Source organism: Lepisosteus platostomus, chromosome 15, assembly GCF_059453375.1.
Source record: "Lepisosteus platostomus isolate fLepPlt1 chromosome 15, fLepPlt1.hap1, whole genome shotgun sequence".
NCBI classification, from domain to species: domain Eukaryota; kingdom Metazoa; phylum Chordata; class Actinopteri; order Semionotiformes; family Lepisosteidae; genus Lepisosteus; species Lepisosteus platostomus.
The window spans coordinates 27,317,162-27,337,079 of NC_142625.1; the positions used below are offsets into that span (position 1 = coordinate 27,317,162).

General features: G+C 44.6%; 2 protein-coding genes across 2 annotated transcripts in view; one reads left to right on the top strand and one right to left on the bottom strand.

Annotated features, from left to right (window-relative positions):
• The first annotated feature begins 3,266 nt into the window (after positions 1 to 3,266).
• abraa (actin binding Rho activating protein a) lies at positions 3,267 to 5,002 on the top strand. The gene is made up of 2 exons (XM_088607951.1): positions 3,267 to 3,810; positions 4,229 to 5,002. The coding sequence occupies exons 1-2, from the start codon at positions 3,292 to 3,294 to the stop codon at positions 4,664 to 4,666; spliced, it is 957 nt and encodes a 318-aa protein (XP_088464077.1). The 5' UTR covers positions 3,267 to 3,291; the 3' UTR covers positions 4,667 to 5,002.
• A 668-nt stretch (positions 5,003 to 5,670) lies between these two features.
• Positions 5,671 to 19,918, bottom strand: part of rims4 (regulating synaptic membrane exocytosis 4) — a 29,499-nt gene continuing 15,251 nt past the window's right edge. The window contains exons 3-6 of the mRNA XM_088607952.1: positions 13,200 to 13,312; positions 12,777 to 12,878; positions 12,280 to 12,419; positions 5,671 to 10,723 (exon numbers count right to left, since the gene is read on the bottom strand). Coding sequence (XP_088464078.1) covers positions 10,505 to 10,723; positions 12,280 to 12,419; positions 12,777 to 12,878; positions 13,200 to 13,312 — 574 coding nt within the window. The 3' untranslated portion in view covers positions 5,671 to 10,504. The remainder of the gene's footprint in view (positions 10,724 to 12,279; positions 12,420 to 12,776; positions 12,879 to 13,199; positions 13,313 to 19,918) is intronic.

The following is a 19,918-nucleotide window of genomic DNA, read 5'->3' on the forward strand; positions in this document are numbered from 1 at the left end:
GTACTTTGACATAAAAGCATAAAATGCATAAATTAGTAATACTAATGAAGTGCTCCTAACAAGCTTGGAGCCTTGAGCACCTTATGAACAGAGGTTTAATATGCAGAACAGTTCTTACGAACTGTGAGAAAGAATACAGTAACATGCAGAAGCTCTGAGTTATTGTCATCACCCATTAATGACATTGTGAAATTAGCAGTCAGATTGCAGTTTTCTGTTCTAACTATCTGAGTCCAGCTTTTGGGCCTGGAGGACAATGACTGGGCTCAGGGCATTCAAACTGTTTTGTTTACTAACAAACTAACAGATATGTTTAGTTTATTAAACATTATTATTGCCACCAGAATCTAGATTATTGACATAAATTAAGAATAGCGGTCCTAGTACCCCTTAATTACATCACCCTAGTTGGAGCATTCAAATATTTTGAAACTGTTGATCTGCCAAATTAATGTCTCTTCCTAGTTAAACCAAGAAAGCTGGTGGATTTACTGCACAATTAAACTCCTGGACACAAATTATCACTTTAACTTAAGCTAAAATCAAATAACTGGGAAAAAGCTCTTAAAGGACAGAGTGGAGAAGCCTGACAAGTTGAGTGTTTGACTAAAGAGAACACCTTCAATGCATCTCTGCAAACACCCTGACATCAGAGAGACATGTTTTAAAGAGGCTGCAGATAAATTACAAGCACAATGCAGATCGACCCCTGGGGCTATTTGCCAGGTGCAGTGTTTAATTTAATAATCATTGTTTAGCGTTCATGCTTACATTAGGAACTGTTCAGATGTTTCTGGAATGCCGTGGAAGATGTCATAAACACATTCTTACAGTACTAAAATAACCCTTTCGCCATTGAAACATAATGCAGATCTCTTTTTCCCATTTTAATTCAATGGTTAAATCCCTAAAAATCTCTTATAATTGTAAAGGCAATCATTTGATATTGTTTTTATTTAATAAGACATCTATGATACACATTACGCATCTTCACTGCATAGCAGCTCACATACTGTTTCTAATCTATCTTTAAATCAGTCTCTGGCATTCGAACGCCTTTGACAGGTGAGTTCACCCTGTGCTGTGAAGTGATTCAGTCATGTTAGAAGGAGTCATTACCTGAGTCACTGTGAGAATGCGTCACGGCACAAACTGCTAGATTTCTAACGCTCTGAATTACACACCTTCAAGCCCATCCTCCTCCTCAGGACCGGCGTCAGCTCGAACAGACGCCCAGCACAGCGCTCTCAAGCTCCCTGAGCTGCTACTGCATGAAATCTATTAATACTGGAGCCTTAGTCACACAGATGTGAAGCAAAGACATTGAGAAGACAGAATGAAGCTGTTGCATCTTGTGTTTGAACTGCGGCCAGGCTTAAATGCACAGCTATTGATGTATTGATCTGTTTAATTGCTTCAGAGCCTGGCAGTAATACGGTTAATGCATCCCCCCTAAAGACAAAAATGTTGCCAGGCCAACACAATCTCACATCTCATTCCCCTCAGGCTTATTAAGTTATAGAAGCTTCCAGCTGACAACTGACAAAGAATCTGGTATATAAGAAACTGACAGATAGATTTTTAAAATATTATTACATTCCAAAAATAGTATGAAGACATTTCATTGGGATAGGAAGGAGAATTAGAGACTTTGCTGGTTCTGTCTGAGTGCATGTGTAGAACACTCTGCTATCTTCAGTATCAGAAAGAGCAGGAGCTTAATCTTCCTCGAGAAATTCCTGTGGTTTGGATTCTGTGGTAAGGCATGAAAAGCTTACTTTATAAAGGTGAGAGGAATCCACACTGTCTAGACTTTTACAGAAGGGTCTATGAAGAACTCCACTGCACTAAGCCCGAAACATAAAAAAATAAGCATCTCTGAAGTATACAGAAGTAATCAGATGCTGAAGGGAGGTTTTTTTAATGTAAAGGCATTACCGCCATATACACAACTTATAAATAACAGTATTAGCAGAGCCTAAATTCCGAAAACCAAACACATGAGATCATTTGGAAAGTCTGTTAATAGGGATCGATGGTAGTGACTAGGACAGAGTGCATCGGGAAACCCTCAAGGCCAGAGCCCTGCCAGAACTAACCAACACACATCCACTGTGCTCACACTGGGTCAGAGTCACCGTCACTGACCAGATCACATTATCTACAGGCTTCCAGTGCTGCCAAGCCCCAGAGACGAGCCCCAGCCTCCCTGTCGATGATTCACGTGCATGTAGTGTGCGGACCATCTCACCACGTGCTTAAAGAAGCGGTAGAAAGGTGAGCCTTCCGACACGTGATTGCTGTCGTACCTTGAGTGCAGTGCTTTATCCCAGTGGCTCCAGTCCATCTAGTGTGAGTGGGAACCAGTACTGCTGGGGTCATCCCTGTGATGGACTGGTGTCCTGTCCTGGGGAGGGGTGTCACATGGTCTCTTGTCCACTTATCGCTTCAGAAAGCAGGGTGATCGCCAGCCCGGTGAGTCGCCCTGGTCACCCACAAACTCAGTAAGGGAAGGAAGTAGCAGAAAGCCATCTCGTGTGCTTTAGAAAGGTTTCCTTCTTTTTAAATATTCCCTTCTGACAGTTCTCCAGGACCCTGACGGTGCTCCCAAAATAACTCCCGATCACGGGCATCAGCCCAGCACAGCCCGGCTCCCGGAGCTCTGACCAGGAAACAGGACCAGCCTGTGTGGGGCTGAGGAGGCCACAGCTGGGACAGGAGCACTTCCACACCAACACAAGCCCTGGTGCTGCGTGGGAGCAGTCCAGCCAGTGCTCCTGAGATCCGTTTGCTTTAATCGTCTTCTTGATTATCACAATTTAGCAATATAGCCTTTCCAAGATAGGCTTATTGACATAACAAGCTGCAGTCAATAAAACTGTAATTAAAAGTGTCTGGTTTCACGAGAGGTTTCATACGTTTCCCATTAACCTAAAGATTTATCCAATAAAACAACAATTCCTATTAGAATTCCTGCTCTATTCCTGTACAGGATACAAAAAGACTTCTGATTGTCTTGCTTAAAAATAGACAAGGTTTTCCAAAATTGTCAGGAAGCTGTGTCACCGGGGGGAGCAGCTCTGGCATCATGTGCCAGGAATAAAACAAGCACTCCCTCCGTACGGACCACCTGCTCCGGAGAGATCCGAGGGGAAAATTCCATCTGTCTCCGGGGTCACAGGGCATGCCGTGTGCTTCAGGAATGCTGCACGTGACCCTCCTCCTCTATAAAAGGCTGATCTCCTCCTCGGGCAGAGGCAGAGCGTTCGTCCTGCCGGGCCGGAGACGGGCATGGCCACGGCAGTGCGGAAACCCCGCTGCGCCTCCGCGGTGAGCAGCCTGGCCCGCAGCTGGCAGAGCTGGGCTTCCGAGCACGCGGGCAGGCAGGGGGCCGCCCCCGCCGGCTGGGTGCCCAGCTCCCTGACCCAGGACGGAAGCCACAGGCCGGCGGCCAGTGGGCTGAGGCCCCCTGTGAGCGCCGGGGTGCGGGCAGAGCCCCGGGGCCCCGTGTGCGCTGGCGAGGGGGCCCCCAGCGCTGGAGCGGCCGCCGTGGCAAAGAGCGGCTGTGGGAGCCAGCGGGTCAGGGCCCTCGCAGAGCAGGGGGGGCCCGGAGACGGGGAGCGCTCCCTGGGCGAGAGGTCGCCGGCGTGGGGGCGGGGGGACCGCAGGCTGGGCTCCCGGAGCAGCAGCCTGGACACCCAGGACAGCGGCCTGGGCGAGGAGGGGCTGAGCGACACCGACGCCGATGGCAGGACAGGGGACAGGCCGCCCAGCCAGACCGGCCAGACCAGGAACAAGGACCGGCCGAAGGTGGAGTACTGGTCCTCGAGGGAAAACTGTGGTCTTTCACTTCTAAAAGCCTGATACACCTGTGGATTATTGAAGTGTTTTCTCCTCTATTTCTTGTTCTTTCACTGCAAAACAGCACAGAAGTTAAAGGCCTGGAAATATATCAAATCAAACCTGTTTATGGTTTTCATCCTTAAAGCTATTTTTTAACCTTTTAGAGATGAGCCAGCTTAAATGTTTGGTGGAAATAGGTTTGTGTTGAGGTCTTCAGATTCTACATTACATTTAAAATTAGGAAAATATGTAAAAGTTGTGTTAATTTCCTGATATCCCAAACGTGAAGAAACTCACTAACCTAAGACTCGTTTGTTGTCCAGTGACATGCTGTCCTGTCCCTGTGCTGTCCAGTAAGGTGCTGTCTTGTCCCTCTGCTGTCCAGATCCAGGTGGTCACTCTCGGGGACCTGAGAAGCAGGTGGCAGGTGTGGTCAGAGCAGCACCTGGAGCAGCAGAAGCTGAACCCCTTCAGCGAGGGGTTCGACTACGTGCACGCCATGGCTGTGCGGCTGCAGAAGGGCGACGAGGGCTACGGGCGGCCCAAGGAGGGCTCCCGGACGGCCGAGAGAGCCCAGCGCGCCCAGCGCCACATCCGCCGGGAGATGGAGGAGATGTGCTTCATCATCAGGGACCTGGGGGCGAGAGGTCCGGACGGCGGGGCTCGGGTCACCTTCGGCCGCCTCTTCGACCGGTACGTGAAGATCTCGGACAAAGTGGTGGGCATCCTGCTGCGCTGCCGCAAGCACGGAATGGTGGCCTTCGAGGGGGAGATGCTGTGGAAGGGGCGTGACGACAGCGTCATCATCACCCTCCTGGGGTGAGCGGACTCGTCCCCTGCGGCTGCAGAAGAGACGTCAGAGACTGTACGAATACGCCACAATAACTCTGGGTCTGGCAGATTCCCTGCTTGATGAGTAGAAATCTGTCATTCTTTAGTGACGTTATTGCCTTTGGAAAAGGACTGCTAAATGTATTCTACTGGAAAATACTTTGTGTCATCGAAGGCATTCAGTCAAAAGTTTGTCGTGCCTCGTGTTTTGCATTAGCTAATTCACTCAATTTCTTTCACAGTGAAAGCATGTACTGTAAGACTTCTTAGAGAAGGGTGCTTTGTAAAACTGTTGTACTTTGTTGTAAAACTGTTTACATTCTAAAAAGTTTTGTATTTGGTCTGTGTTTAATAGATTGTGGATATTCAAGAATAATGGACACTTCTAAAGATATTTATATATATTCATCAGTGTCCACGGCTGCTCCCGGTTTGTACATCCTTCTCTAACTTTACCAGGATAACTGATAACATGTAGGTTCTCTTTTATTTGTTGTGTACTCTATATAACAAAAAAATATTATTTTATCACTCAAACAAAAGGTATAGAAGATTGAATGTCATATTTCTTACAAGGAAGATGCGGTGTGCCTTATACTCCGGTCTTCGGTCTCTGATCCAGAACAGATCACTCCCCAGTGTCTGGCCTGGCTCTGAGTGCACCCAGTGAGCTGCTCCCACACCAGCCCCACACTGCCGAGCCCAGGCTCTCCTGAGCCCCTGGCAGGCTGGAGTCGAGCACTAGGAGCTGTCCCGGAGCTGAAGCACACGAGAACAGTTCCAAACGAGAGCAGGCCCTTCAGAGTGCGCCCCCGTCTGACCTCCTTCCCCTCCCACAAACCCTCTTGCTGACCTGAGAAGAGCAGCACCAGGGACCTGGACGGTACCCTGGAGACACCAGCAGGGACACGCTGCACTCTGACCACAGGCCCTGGGGCCCGGCAGCAAGGTGGGGGAGTGTAAAATCAGAGGCAAAAGATACAGAAAAGCTGCCAGTGGGATCAATCAACCTTTTTTATTAACAGTTGTAATAGTTTAACAACGACACCAAATTGTGCATTATTCAACTGCAACATCATTGTAAAGAATTAAAATCTACACATCATAAATTATTCTTAATACATCTGTGTGGAAAAAAAGAAAAGATAAAACTTTGTTGCCGCCCACGGCTCCGTCAGGCCGACGGCGCTGAAAGCGCTGTGGCCAGTTTCACGCCCGCAGGCGCGACTGATATGTACATTTCAGCAGGAAGGTGGCTTTGTTGGGGACCCCAAGACCCCTAATACTGGTCATGGACAGAGCCTTTTCCCTGCCGGTTCTACGCGACAGGAGGCCCTCGATTACAGTGCCCACCCAGGGCACGTGAACAGAGTAAACACGGAGGGGCAATTTTCAGAAAAGAAAGTGGATCTTTCTTGCAACTACTGAACCCTCTCCGCACTATTTGCAGTTCATTTTTTTTTTAGATTCATTCATTTAATAAAAATAAAAACATCTGTTTTGGACTCCTGTGCTGATTAGAGCAAGTGGTTTTCTACAGTGGGGCACTCCCAGTTACAGGTATATATATATGTTCATTCATAATATATTGTTTATCTTATGTGATTGACTCATAATTAAAGAGCAGTCCAGAATGGACAGCTTGCTTCATCCTTGGCCAACCCACTTTTAACAATAGCTGAGGCCTCTGTTAAGTGAAGACTTATTGTACTGCATTAACAGTGCTTTCAAATGCTAAAAAATAAACTTCAGCCTGAAGTACAAACAAATCCAATACACTCTGGCCAACCACCTTCAGGCTAATCGTTAATCAGTTTGATGAAATCGCTTATTATCAAAAATGTTACATTGTTAAAACTCCTCCATTCTGATAAAGAACCTCTTTTTTCATTCAATGATGTTGTTTGATGGGTAAAAAAACAGGCATATCAATCATAAAACAGCCAGATTCATTTCAACAACATCTAAAACAGAAGTCTCAAAACACTTTCTCTTTAATTTTCTGAGAGAAGATAAAATATATCTGAGTCTAATAAACAAACAGGAGACAGAATTTAGAACTAGCTATATTATGTATTGTTAAAATATTTCCAACATTAACATTTCTCTTTCAAATCTACTTTCAAAAGATTGAGGTTTAAATAGTCCATGCTTTTTTTTTAAAATGAGGTCAGTCAATTGAAATACATTCAAAGGGTATAAATAATTTTGACAAAAACCTCCTTTTCAGTATGATTTTCTCATGCTAAATTACCCTTCAGCAAACCTATGTAGAATACTGACAAAATACATGTACAAGCAGGTTTCTGTGTAAGCATAACTCATGGTGAAAGGCGTGACTGCAGATCTCCTATACACTCAGGTGCTGAGGTGACAGAGCAGTGTTTGAAAACCTTTGTTAACGCAGACTCGACTTAACAATAGTTTAAAAAAGCAATTGTTTGCACTTCAGTACATTTGTTTACAATGGTGTTGTCAAAACGCATCCGTGTGTGAGGCAACGGCGAAATGTTGCTTCGGCCCACTTCATTTAATGGGACATTCTGATGATAAAATTGTAAATGAATATGTTAAAAAGGTGTTGCCTTGGAGTTGAAGTTGAAATTTGGGGTAAAAGTCCAAATTAGCTGCTCCTTAAAAGATTCCTAGTGATTGAAAACAAAACCCAGTCTGTGGCACCATCCAATCAGAAGGAAGGCTGCAAGCGAGAGGGGGGCTGTAAAGCCCCTGTTGATCATCCGGTAGTTAAACAGGTAGCTAAGTGAAAGGTAGTCAAAGGTAAACCAAACACGTGGAAATTCCAGTAAATTCCTGTTCTAGTTTCTAACAATCAAGTATTGAGAACAAACATTAAATAATGCATTTTACAATACAATGCACTTAAAATGAGTTATTTTGTTATACTTAGAAAATAGCACTGAACTAACAGATTTTAATAACACATACTGTAAACATCTCTCAGTCATCTGCAACAGAGAATAAGATTTAAACCTAAACACGTGGAATTTACAGACAGTCATTTACTACATTTCTGCAGAGAGAATTTCTCTAGCACTACTCTTTATATCTTGTCTTTATTTGCATTGTTTCTCTAGAAGGGACGGGGCAACATCAGTGTGCTTCAAACTGGTATTAAATAACAGGAAAGGGGCTACTTGACCCCTTAGGAAATCCATTTTTTAAGACCATATAGAAATCTGGAAGTTACATTACCAAGCCTGAACACTACAGTAAACATACAGTACATTGAGATCTTCCCTTATATTTCCGCTATATTACAGTGTATTATTTGGAAATGTTGTATTTCCCTATATCTTATTAATACGTATAATATTTCATTCAAAGCTAGCAAGTGTACCGCATGTAGTATTTAGAAAATGTCTTTCTGTGTTTGTCATTGACAGGTTTTCGTAACGTGCTGTATGTATCAGGTACATGGTGACACTGGTGTGCTTCCTCCTCAAGCAGTCGAGCAGTCTGCCCTACACAGCTCCGTGTGGCATAACTCAGAACAGGCAGACAGCTGGGCGCCTGCTGGTTCCAACAGGGCACTAAAACTTATTGCTTTCAAAGAAAAGAAAATAAGCTCCGAACACATGAAGGTACAAATAAAACACTCTTAAATACAGTACATTAAATTCACAAAGCATTCTGTTCGAGTTTCAGCGCAGATCGTTTACACAACACAGTATATTATTACATGAACTGTGATGTTGTACTGAGAGAGATGCTTCTTTCTGTGTTCTATCTGTACAAAACCTTTGGCAAATCTGAAAATGGATATATATATAGAAATGCTACATACTGTTTAGTTTTTTATCTGTATTTGTTTTAGAACAACTTTATATTTATAAGCCATTTAACATTGAAGTTTCAGAAGGGAGATTCTTGAAATTCTTGTGTTTGGCTGTGAAGACTCAATTTCAAAGAAAGAATGTATCTTTATTTTGAAGTGTCTGATGTGTATTCCTGATACATGTATAATTACTATTGTAATTATGTTGTTACATATGTCACATGTCAAACATAATCCTGCCTAGAACACAGAGCAATAAGCTCATTACAATCTGTCTGCACAAAACAGCAACACATTTAACATGAATTTGATTTACGACATTTCATCATGAGCTTTGTTAATATATGCAAATCTGCAATATTGTCTTTTATTAAAAATAAAAATAAGTGCACTCAAATGAAGTTTCAGTTTTAAGCATGTTACTGAAACACATAAATGGCTTCAGACATTTTCAAAATGCGGAGAAATGATCAGAATTCAAACATGCAGTCGGTCTGTGGGTGCCACTTTGCTGAGATCACCAATTCCAAAGAGATTTTTATTTGGCATTTTAAAAATACTTTCAGAATTTTTCTCAAAGATAAACTAAAACAATGAGTTCGACTGCATCTCTTGTCTGGTGTGTTTCCAGTGTGGCTCACAGTATAGAGCAGTATTGCATCTAAAAATCTACTAGAGTAATTTGCTGCTACATATTTGTTCCCTAAACCAAGTAAAAAAAAGGGCTTATTTTCACCAGCTAAATTTCTGCTGGTTCCCTCTTACTAATAACCACCTCATGCTTTTCTACTGCTACTCTGCCTAATTAAAATACACAATTTTCATGCCAAAGTGATTCCTAGTGCTAAAGTTGTGCAGACCCACCAGTGCCAAAATACTTCCTGTTTCACACACTTCATTTTTCTTCACTAAACATCACTCTTCATCAGTTCCAAAGGATAAAAAACACTTTGGATCAGCCCTGACTACCAATGATTTAAACATTCATGGCAATAAAATACTAACTCATTCACTTTCAATTATTCATTTACCTAATCTTGTTAAATTTTTGTGCACAGTCTTTCATCCCTAAAAATGATTTTTTTTTTGCAGGATTTCTCTGTGCTCTAATCATTCCAACCAATATTATTAGCAGTTGTCTGATAAGAAAATGAACTAAAACGCACAATTTTTTTCTTCAGTTCTAGAAATCATTGTATAAACTAAGAACAAAATGTTTCGTATTGATCCAATGGGATAATCACTCATTATAAAAGCGCTCTGCACCTAACTCTACTGCTCAAATATCTATCTTGAGTGATACACACTATTAAGATTTCAGTTCAAGAAGCAAATCTATTCAATTCACACTGGCACAAGCCACAAAGATTCAAGACACTTGCTGGTAGATTGGCAGAGTAGAAACTCAGTGAAGGATGCAGCTCACGAGTGAGTCAAGCGTCAACAGCGATCACTTGCAGGACCTCTTGAACCCAATTTGTGTTTCAGATAAATACAATGCCAACATCTGAAGCTGTTTGTGTGACACTCGACTAATATCCATGTGCAACAAGATTTTTGTTTGACCGTTGAGTGATATCTGCTATTCGGTTTGTTTGTGTTCCTTCAGTACCAGGTACTCGATCTGCACTCCAACCCCGCTAAGTGACAGAGAATCCGCCGTGAGAGATTCTGCATCCTGTTGTTAACAAAACCACTCCCGTGTCAAACAATATATTGATCCTCCACTGATTCCAACACTGTGAGGTAACAGCTCAGATAGGGTGGAGAGAACCTGCGTGTCGAACCCCAGGACGTGATGACAGCCCTTGCCTGCAGGTGGAATCATGGGGTTTCCCAGAGTTCCTTGGTCATGATTCTGAGTCCACTGGTCCGCTCCGGTTAAGTCTCCCCTGCCAGACGCCAAAGAGCAGCCTCACCCCCCCACCCTCCCCCCTCGCAGCCGGGCCCTGGAGACATGCATGCAGCGCCCGGAGGCGGGCGCCTCGGGCACAGAAAGAGACGCACGAAAAACACAGTCCCCCGCTGGCAGTGTTAGGATCGGTCGCAGCAGGGCCCCACCGTGCTCTCCAGCGACAGCTGGGAGGAGTGCCGGATCAGCGGCGCCATCGCGGGGTCCACCATGGAGGAGGTGGGGAAGAGCTTGTACCAGCCGATCACCATGGTGGACAGGTCCAGCTCCTCCAGCAGGATGCGGGCCATTCCCATGAAGCACTTGCGGTCCATGCGCCCGTAGTTCCCCCACACAATCACCTGCGGACCACAGGCAGGGAAACAGGGCCTTAACTTCCAGAGCACCTGACACCCACTCAGAGCCCGTCTGTCCAGGACAGGATTTCATCGCGGGGACGGGGAAAGCGCAAAAGCTTTCCGGAGCAGCCCGAGCTCAGCTCTCGTTAATGTGTGGCTGATTCAACACCGCTAATCCGCCATTTGCCTTTCCAGAAAAATCAGCACAGGCTCCCTTGCAGATTGGGAGACATGCTAGCTGTTTCGCTTCCAAGGTTAGCTAAACTGAGGCTATGATCTGGCAAGTACAGTACATCTGAAAGTGCATCAGACATCTTGTTAGAACGTTGCTGAAGGATCGACTCCAGCTCACACCTCTGCCCTGCTGAGAGCAAGACAAGATCTGCAGCAGACAGGCCAGAGAGGAGACCAGCCTGTATCTCACACAGCAGGGCCCGCAGGGTTATTTTATAAAAAACAGACACCTTTTAAAAATATTTTAAATATCTTGTCAAACTACAATATCTACAAGTCTGACGTATGTCCCACTCTGATGTGAGTGGGAGGAGATTTTGATTTGTTAACAGTTAATGCGATGATGTCGTAATTAACGATTAACGTTACACAAACATACGCGAGCTGTCTGACAGAGCACCTCTGCCTATTTACAGTACCGGTGCACAGCTGTGCCATTTTTGGACTGAGAATCCTCGGATGTTCCTCAGGACTCCTCTAAGGACACAGTTTGCTTACAGCTGAGCATCAACATCTTTCCAGATGGAGAGCTGGGAAATGTTTTAAAATTCGACATTTGTTATGACAGAAAGGAATAAATGTTCTCTCCAGAAAAATACATTTTAAATAAATATTAAACATTTGGCTTTTGTCGGATACCCAAAAATCCGAAGAATCATGTTCCTGTCCCTCAGCCAGCTCCGGCAGAGCTACAGGGCCATCACTGAACAGCAGGAGAAGCAGGGAGGTGTGAGATCTCATTATTCAGTGACAAGACACCAAATTATTCATATAATAATTCACCGGCTGTTGACACGGCTCAAAGCTATAAACCCAGCACTGCGCTGTCAAGGTCCGGCTCCTGCCCACATGCCTGACTGAATACTGAAGCTGTATGTAACCCACCCATTACAACAAACCGAAAGTGAAATGAAAATAGATATCTAGAATGAAATGAGAAGATGCCCAATACGTGATACTAAGAGCAGGAACCTGTTTGCAGTAGAGCCTTCCTGCTTGATTGCTCAGTCTGGGGGCCAGGCAGGAAGTTCAGGGTGCCCTGCAGAGCCCTGCAATCTCTCAATATCATGAAATCTGCCTGCTCCTGTCCCCTGACTCCCACTGCGCTCCTTGGCACAAGGTACACTTAGATTAGACTCCACACCCGGGTCCTCCTGACTGTCAGACCAGTGTTGCTAAGCAATCCAGTTTTTAGCACACAATGTACAAAGGACAACACAAGCTAATTTCCCAGTATTGATTGGTACCTCCTCGGGTGTGTTTGGCAGCAGAGGTGAGGTGACTCTGGTGATTAGAATTCCCTTCTCTCATCCCAGCTCACCTACCTGAACGATTTTCCCCTGAGGACTTTCGGAGAAGACCAGCACCTGGTTGTACAGGGGGTCCAGGGATTTCCGCGCCGACTTTGTCTTTTTTTTGGTGATGCAGATGCCGTTTTCAAGTAGATACACTTTTATGTATGCAGCTGAAAAGAGAAAATGCAGAATGCGTGAAGTGGCATTCTGCATGTTAAAAAAGCTCTGACTTAGTCTTCTAGACTCCACTGAAGTCTTACTGAAATGATAATCAGCAGCACTTGTGATGAAAAGGTACATTTCACTAAATGAGTCACAGCACCTCATTTTACATTGTCCTTTATTTGAGAATGATAGTCAGATTTATAAAGAATTGTAACAGAATTGTAACAGAATTTCACAGCACCTGATTACCTCTGGTCCTGACCACTTGATCACTCACGAATTTGCACCAAGCATTTTACTGGGCTGTCATGCAAAAACAGACCTTGTGTGTCCCGCCAGTGTGTGGGGCAGGACCTCCGTACCTGGGGGGGTTTTGGACCCTGCCTTCAGCGTGAGCCCCCTGGCCTGAATGATCTCCACCTCCAGCTGGCCATTCCTCTCCAGCAGCCCGATCTCCACATCCCCTGGAGACACAGACAGGGAGCGCAGGTCACATCTACTCACAGCTACTGTACATTGTGTCTTGATTTCTTTATAGAGTCAGTTTCATTCAGCAAACACAAGATGAAGTGAATTCCTACAGCGCACAGTAGGACTAGACCTTGTCCTATCAACTGCCTTTGACGTCTCATCAGCATGTGGTGGAGCCCTGACTCTGTGCTGTGTGTGGGGCTGTATCAGAACTTGCAGGACCTGTGGAAGATATTCCCGGTGTTCAGTGGTGATTCATGCACTGTATTGGAGCAGAGGCGTGGCCATGCTTGCTCCGGGTGCAGGACACTCACCCATGGAAGGTGTGGCCAGTGTCTGCCGCCCCACGAACTGCGCTGGGCCCATCCCATCCAGGAAGTCGCTGAACTGAGCGTCTGAGGCCAGACACATACCACTGTAGTTCAGACTGCGAAACACAGGAGAGGGACATGGGGTCAGAGTAATGCAAAGAGTTCTTGCTGAAATGTTAGTTGGTATTCATTTTCTACAGCATCAAATTACTAAAAATAATGGACATTATTGTTGAATTTAGATTTCAAGAAAGCTTTGTCACCATTGCTCAATGTGATATACAGTCATTCCACAAATAAATTCACTTGTAGTCTCATTCAAAGCACCCTGTAGTCAACAGTGCTGACGCCTGACAGAGATGACTTGTTTGGATTCCTTCTGCTTCCTTCTCTGGCTCTGTTTTTATCTGTCCTCATTTCCTTCTGTGCTTGCGTTCCATAATTTCCCATCGAGCTTCAGATAGGTGTCGAAGGCAGATAATGAGTTTAATTTTCAGCCTGTGTTAAGTTCTGACCTGGATTTATTTTCAATCTTGGTCTTCTTTTATTTTCCTCTCAATCTATTTTTGAACGGCGCTGGGCTGGCCTGCGTCAGCTGCTGGAGGCTCAGCTGTCCTGTCTCCAGAGACCCCAGTCCTGCCAGTCTGTTCCAGCCCTGTCCCCAGTCTGTGTGTTGCCCGTGTGGGATACAATACAGTCCACCCGGGCTGGCTAGGAGGACGTCGAGAGTGACAGTTTAGTAGTAGTGTCAGCCTTCAGCGTCTCTTCGAGCAGTTCCCAGCTCTGCCCTGCCCCTGGCCCTCCTCAGCCCTTCCTCTCTCAGGGCGTCTTCAGCTATGTAGGTCAAGGGCTCTTCGAAAACGGATTGTGCTGCTCCGCTAACGCACCCTGCGGGGCAGGGAGTGTGCCAGCGATTCCCTGCTGCTGTCACGCAGCGCCCCGGGGCACATCATTTATTCAAACTGCTTCAAATATTTATCCAACCCTGCGGGGTTGGAGGCACCGCCCTGCATGATGACAGGAGTGCAGTACGCGAGCCTGGAGCTGAGAGGGGTGTGGTGAACGTGGTGTGGTTTCCTGCTGGACAGCCTCTCCCCGAGAGAGAGCAGATGCAAGATCTTTGTGCCAGGCGGCGCAGGTGTCTGGTGATCCAGGGCTGACGGACAAGTGGATACCGCAGGATTTATTCAAATGGCACCAGCAAGACAGAACCCGCAATTCCAAAACAACATCTAACAGCTTCCAGGTTTTACCAGACTGTTGTATTTGCAGGAGCATCAGTGGTAATACTATTACAGACATTAACTAGTGTCTTCATTCATACCGAGATTTAGTTGGTTTTATTCATGCCTCACTAGAGGGAGTGAGTTTGCAATTCCTGCTGGAATAAACCTTTGTTCTGGTCCCACAGATTTTGAAGACACTGCCGTGTTGTTCCCTTGTAGTTCTCAGCTGCCCAATGACAAAGACTGAAAAGATCTTCAGGATGTCAAGGCTTTCACCTGAGACTGGACCTTGTCAAAGAGTCATCAGGGTCCTCCCTGTGCTGCATTATTTACATGACACTACATTACTTCAGGGCTTCATTATGTATTTTACTGCTCTAATCTCTCAATGTCATGTGCGGTTTTCAGCTCCTGATAATCAAATAAACTAAAAAATTAAGTACATTTAAAGTGAAGATCAGGCTTTGTTTACTCAAAGGGTTCTTGGAGTCTGAAACAAGCTGCCTAGCCATGCCGTTGGAGGTGATGTCTTGGAGACAACTGAATGAGATCCTTGGATCTGCTAGTTACTGCAGAACCTAACATGCTAAAGTTAAAGCTTTAACTGTCTCCTTAAAGGTTATTAAAACTTCTTCTGTTCTTAATAAAAAGCTTGAATAAGTAATTTTCACAGTGGTTCTCAGGTGTGGTCGCATTCAGAATGGGGCTGAAGTCTGCAGCCTTCCCTGAGACTGGGCACCTGTGAGCTCAGGAACCGCCTTCAAATACCAGAGAGCTGCACTAACTGCCTGTTTCCTCACATCCTTATCTCCCCTTGATGTCTCCATTCCTGCCTCCTGCAAACACAAGCACTAGGACTGAGCATTGCCTGATAGTTACAAGCAGCTTCTATATTAAAAATAATATACAATGCTTTGAATGCATCAAAGTCATTTTGGGCAAAGCATAGGCAGAAGTGTTTATTTTTAACTGTGTCATTACATTTCTGATCAAACGAATAAAACTAAAGAAAACACATTTCCTTTTGTACCTAGCTTTTACAGCTAACAGTCCAATAAACATTCTAAAAAGCCAAGTGTGTGAAGTTACTGGAGTCTATTGTGCTGTGAGAGTCAGTATACTCCTTGTCCCAGCTGTCATTTTCAGTGAAATGCTGTTTCATGAGGTTTTCTGTTCCTTTACTACAAAGGGTTTTATAGTTAAAGGAGAGTCACTCATTATACGTGAATGTGTGAGAGTTTAGTGTCCTTCTCTTTAATAATCCTGTCCTACAATTGCTCAGGGATCCCACTAGTGAGACACCGGTTTAAATTCAAAACCATCCAGCTGCTGAAAGTGGGATACCTGGCTGTCTTTTGGGTGTATTGTTTCACATTATGTACTGTAGCACTTTCTTGTGGCTTTTGTTTTGCATTAAAGGTGCTTATTGCTGACAGTTCCTCAAATACGGGTCCTGACAGCCATACAACTGTAAGTGAGTAAAGCCTGTTTCAATCAGAGCTCAATGGCAGAGGGCTCCTGCAGATATTTTGGTTTCCATCAATGGCATTATCCAGAGACTAACAGAGAAATGTCATGGGAAGTACATAGATCCCTTCATTTCACAGCTCTATTATTATTTGAAAGGAATACAAACATTGGTATTAGAATTGTCACAGTAGAATAAATGGCAGGGCTGGTTGAATACAGTTGCTTAAACAGTAGGAGAAGGATTCAAGGGAAAACCTTGGGTGAGTCTTGGGTGAGACTTCAGAGACATCAATCTGGAAATTCCCACAGCCTTCAAGAGAAGAGACCTCATCCCTTATTTCTGTTTCAGTGTCTCCTTACAAATTTACAAATTTCTCCACTTTTTCTGGACTGTTTCTAGCTTTGTTAAATAAAAGCACAGTGGCAGTCACTGGATTTTAGCAAGAAAAAACAAGGTAATTTTCTGATCCCAGCTTTCTAAACAATCTCCACAACTCAGGAGGTGTGTGGACAGAGGGAGAGAGAACAAAGCTGGTGCTTTAGTGCAGCTCCGCACTGTCATTAGGACTAATCCAGGGAAGGTTTATCACATTCAGCCAAACCCTTTACAGGTCCTGCAGGGATTAGAGGGCACAGAGGGCGAGGGTTATCTCAGGCCACAGCCTGTCTGCTGGCAGTTCACTCCATGCTAAACTGCAGTGGAGGCAGACTGAAGGCTTGTGAAGCGCCGTGAGGTACACCTGGCTGTGTGGGGGTGCAGGGTGTGCAGTGGCACAAACTGTGGGCACCACGACAAAGCAAAGCAGGTTTTTGAGCATGATTAACCTTAGGAAAAGGATACTGTGTCAATCCCTCTGAGGGCACAGTGACCCCAGAGCACAGACAGGACCTCGGCGCTCCATGGCAGCCCTGCAGTCTTTCAAGGCAGATCTGCCTTGGGGCTGTAACTGATTTACACTATCTGATATGTGAGCACTTGCACAGGTCACAGTTCAGGCAGTAAAAGTTCCCTAAAAATACAGCGACCCTCTGTAATGGAAACCATCACTGCAATCAGCACACAGGACCTATTCTTGGCTCTTGGGCCTATGTCTTTCCTCAGTTAGTCCCCCGGTGTAAATTTGTACAGTGATTCTGCAGCTATGCCGTACCATTTCTGTAAGCATTTCACATTATGTTAACATGGAAACTGCAACAAAATCTTCAGCAGTTCATCTGTTTGATCATCGGCACATCTCAGGCAATGCCTTTCACTGTGGAGTGTGGAACTGTTAAAAAAACATTTCCATTTTCTGTTAAGAATGTTTCAGTAATATAATCGATTTTCTGCTCGGTTTCACACATGTAACAATCCTTAGACAACCTAGGTAAAACGGATGTCTTTTTTCTATAGCACAACCACCTTTGACATACCCTGCAGCACCTGTGATTAAGTGAAATGAGCACTTTAATATTCTGTCTAAGCCCATTGACATCTAATCACAGGTCTGCTGCTGTGTTTTCTGACTCTGTCCTCCAGTGCAACGATTTAGCACTGTACATGATCTGTTCTCACAAAGACCAGCTTCATCAGAACTGACCAAGCCGTTTTGCTAAACGAATCTTAAAAGAAGCCAGATGCAAACATAGATCCGAGTTCCTGTTTCTGTGGGAGTCAGTCTTCAGCTTGACCCCTGCAGGAAAGGAGACATTGCTTCAACGTCATTTGGCTTTTGATTTCTTATTTATAAGGCAATGCAATTAAATGAGCAATATGCTGATTATAATGAGACACAGAGCCTGGCAATATAAATCGTTTCTGCTTCCAACAGATAGCTGTGTATTAAAAAATTAATGGCCTCAGAAGAGAGGTTATTGTTGAAACTAATTGCATGGGGCTGAACTGGTGTCTAATTCTGTTGTCAGGAGACCACAGACAGATTAGATGGATTGACAGTGATGAAAGTGCTTATATAAAGCATTCTAGTTTATAATTCCCTCTTGCGTGTGAGAATGAGGCCTGTCCTGGCAATTTGACTCTGGAGGCGACTCATGGTTGTGCACTTTAAAGGAAACCCAGAAGAGCTTAATTGCTGTGTTTTATCTGGTGCAGAATCTGAGGCACAATGCATGTTAATAAATGACTAACAAAAAATTAGCTATTATTACATTATTGAAATATTTACTCCTCATATAACACCAGTGTTAAAGTTAGGCCCCTGAAACTCTGAGTCTCTAGCGAGCTACTCTGATTGCTCTCTGCAGTCTCTCTTCAAGGAAGGCTGCTCTCTCTGAGGCCTCAAGCCGCTCCAGAAGGGGGTGCAAGAATTTTGCAAGACGTGAGCTGGCCAGTCCCAGAGCACGCGGGCGTCTGACTGGGTGGTCTGCGAGGTCGTGCCCCCCCACCCTGATCGGGCGCGGTGCCTACCAACAAGGCATTGTGCAGACACAGGCATTCTCCAGGGAACTGGTGTAACGAACGAGTTCTTTCTGGACCCTATGCAGGCGACACAATCCGGGAATGAGTGGGGAAAACACGGGGAAAAAAGGCATGCAGGAGTCGGGAATGAATACAGGGGGCGTGGCCATGGTGCGCTGGTGTTCGGGGGAGGTGTGGCCAAGGCAAACAATCCAGGAGAAAGTCCAAGGGGGAATCCAAACGGAGGCAAAAGTCCAAAACCGGGCTGTCCATTAAAGACAAACAAGATTTAAAAAACGGGGACCGGGACCAGGACTAGGTGCTTCCAGGTCCCGGACTCGCCTGGTGCAGAAACCAGAGCAGAGGCCTGGCTTTTAAGGAGAACTGAAAGGGGGCTGGAACAGGGAGCAGGCGCGGGCGATGAGTGGAAAACAAGGAAGGGCTGGAGCGCCCTTAAGAGGAGGGGTTTACGAACGTGACAACTGTAGCCCCCCAAAAAGGAAAATGTCCTTTCAGGTTCTGCTTTTTGAGCTTTAGTGGTCACGGTGGACACAATGGCATCTCAGTGACGGACAGGAGAGAGAACGCGATGGAGGATCCTTCCATGACAAGCCACAAGATTACTGAGCTCATGGCTGGACAGACTGGGAAAAATAACAAACAGCTTCACTCCTGCAAAATTATTTCCCTCTGATAAAAACAGAAAACTCAGCAGGCTCATTTTAAAATTGGTGCACATTTCTTCCTTTACTGCTACTGGAATGAGTAACCAGTATTTTATTTAAATACATTTTTAGCGAGGGGTCATGGTTCAGTTTGATAGAAAATCAATGTGTTCTCCTTTATGATACAAAACTGGAGGTTGTTTATTAGTGATAGAGGGATATAAAATCTATATTGCAAATAACACAAAACTTAACTGTATTCAATACAAAACATTTAGGAGAATCTTTCACAGTATTCTAATAGACAGGTGGTGAAAATGGGACTTTAATCTGATCAGCAGCAACAGGAGATTCCCTGATTAATTGGTTCAGGTCACTCCATAGCTTAGGGGCAAACACCACATACAATATTATTCTCTGCGCCTCTGGGACAAATAGCGGAGCTGAGTTCTGTGACCTAACAGACCAATGAGAAAGATAAGGGATCAACAGGTCTGCAGTAATATGGTTCCACAGTCATGTAGAGCTTAATATCAATTAAGGAGGACATTAAAATCCTCAGTAAGCCAAGAAGGATATGTAATACATTCTAATTTCCTGATCAAATTTTTGTAGCAGCATTCTGCACAAGTCGTAGTCATGAAATGGTATACATTACAGAAAGGTGCATTACAATAATCTTGTCTAAATGTTACAAGTGTATTTTAATCTCTCAGTGTCTGATGTGGAAAGAATATGTTTGATTCTACGATGTGTCTTAGATGAAGAAAATATATCTTAGTGGCATATCTAAAATGTTGCTCAAGGGACAAATCTTAATCAAACATATTTCCTAGATTTCTCATCTCTGCCTTCCATTTAGCAGAGAAACCACTAAATTATTATGCAAATCCAATAACTGTATTTGCATAATAATTTGGTGGCAACAATAATTTTTAAGTTGATTATGGGGTCCCAAAAACA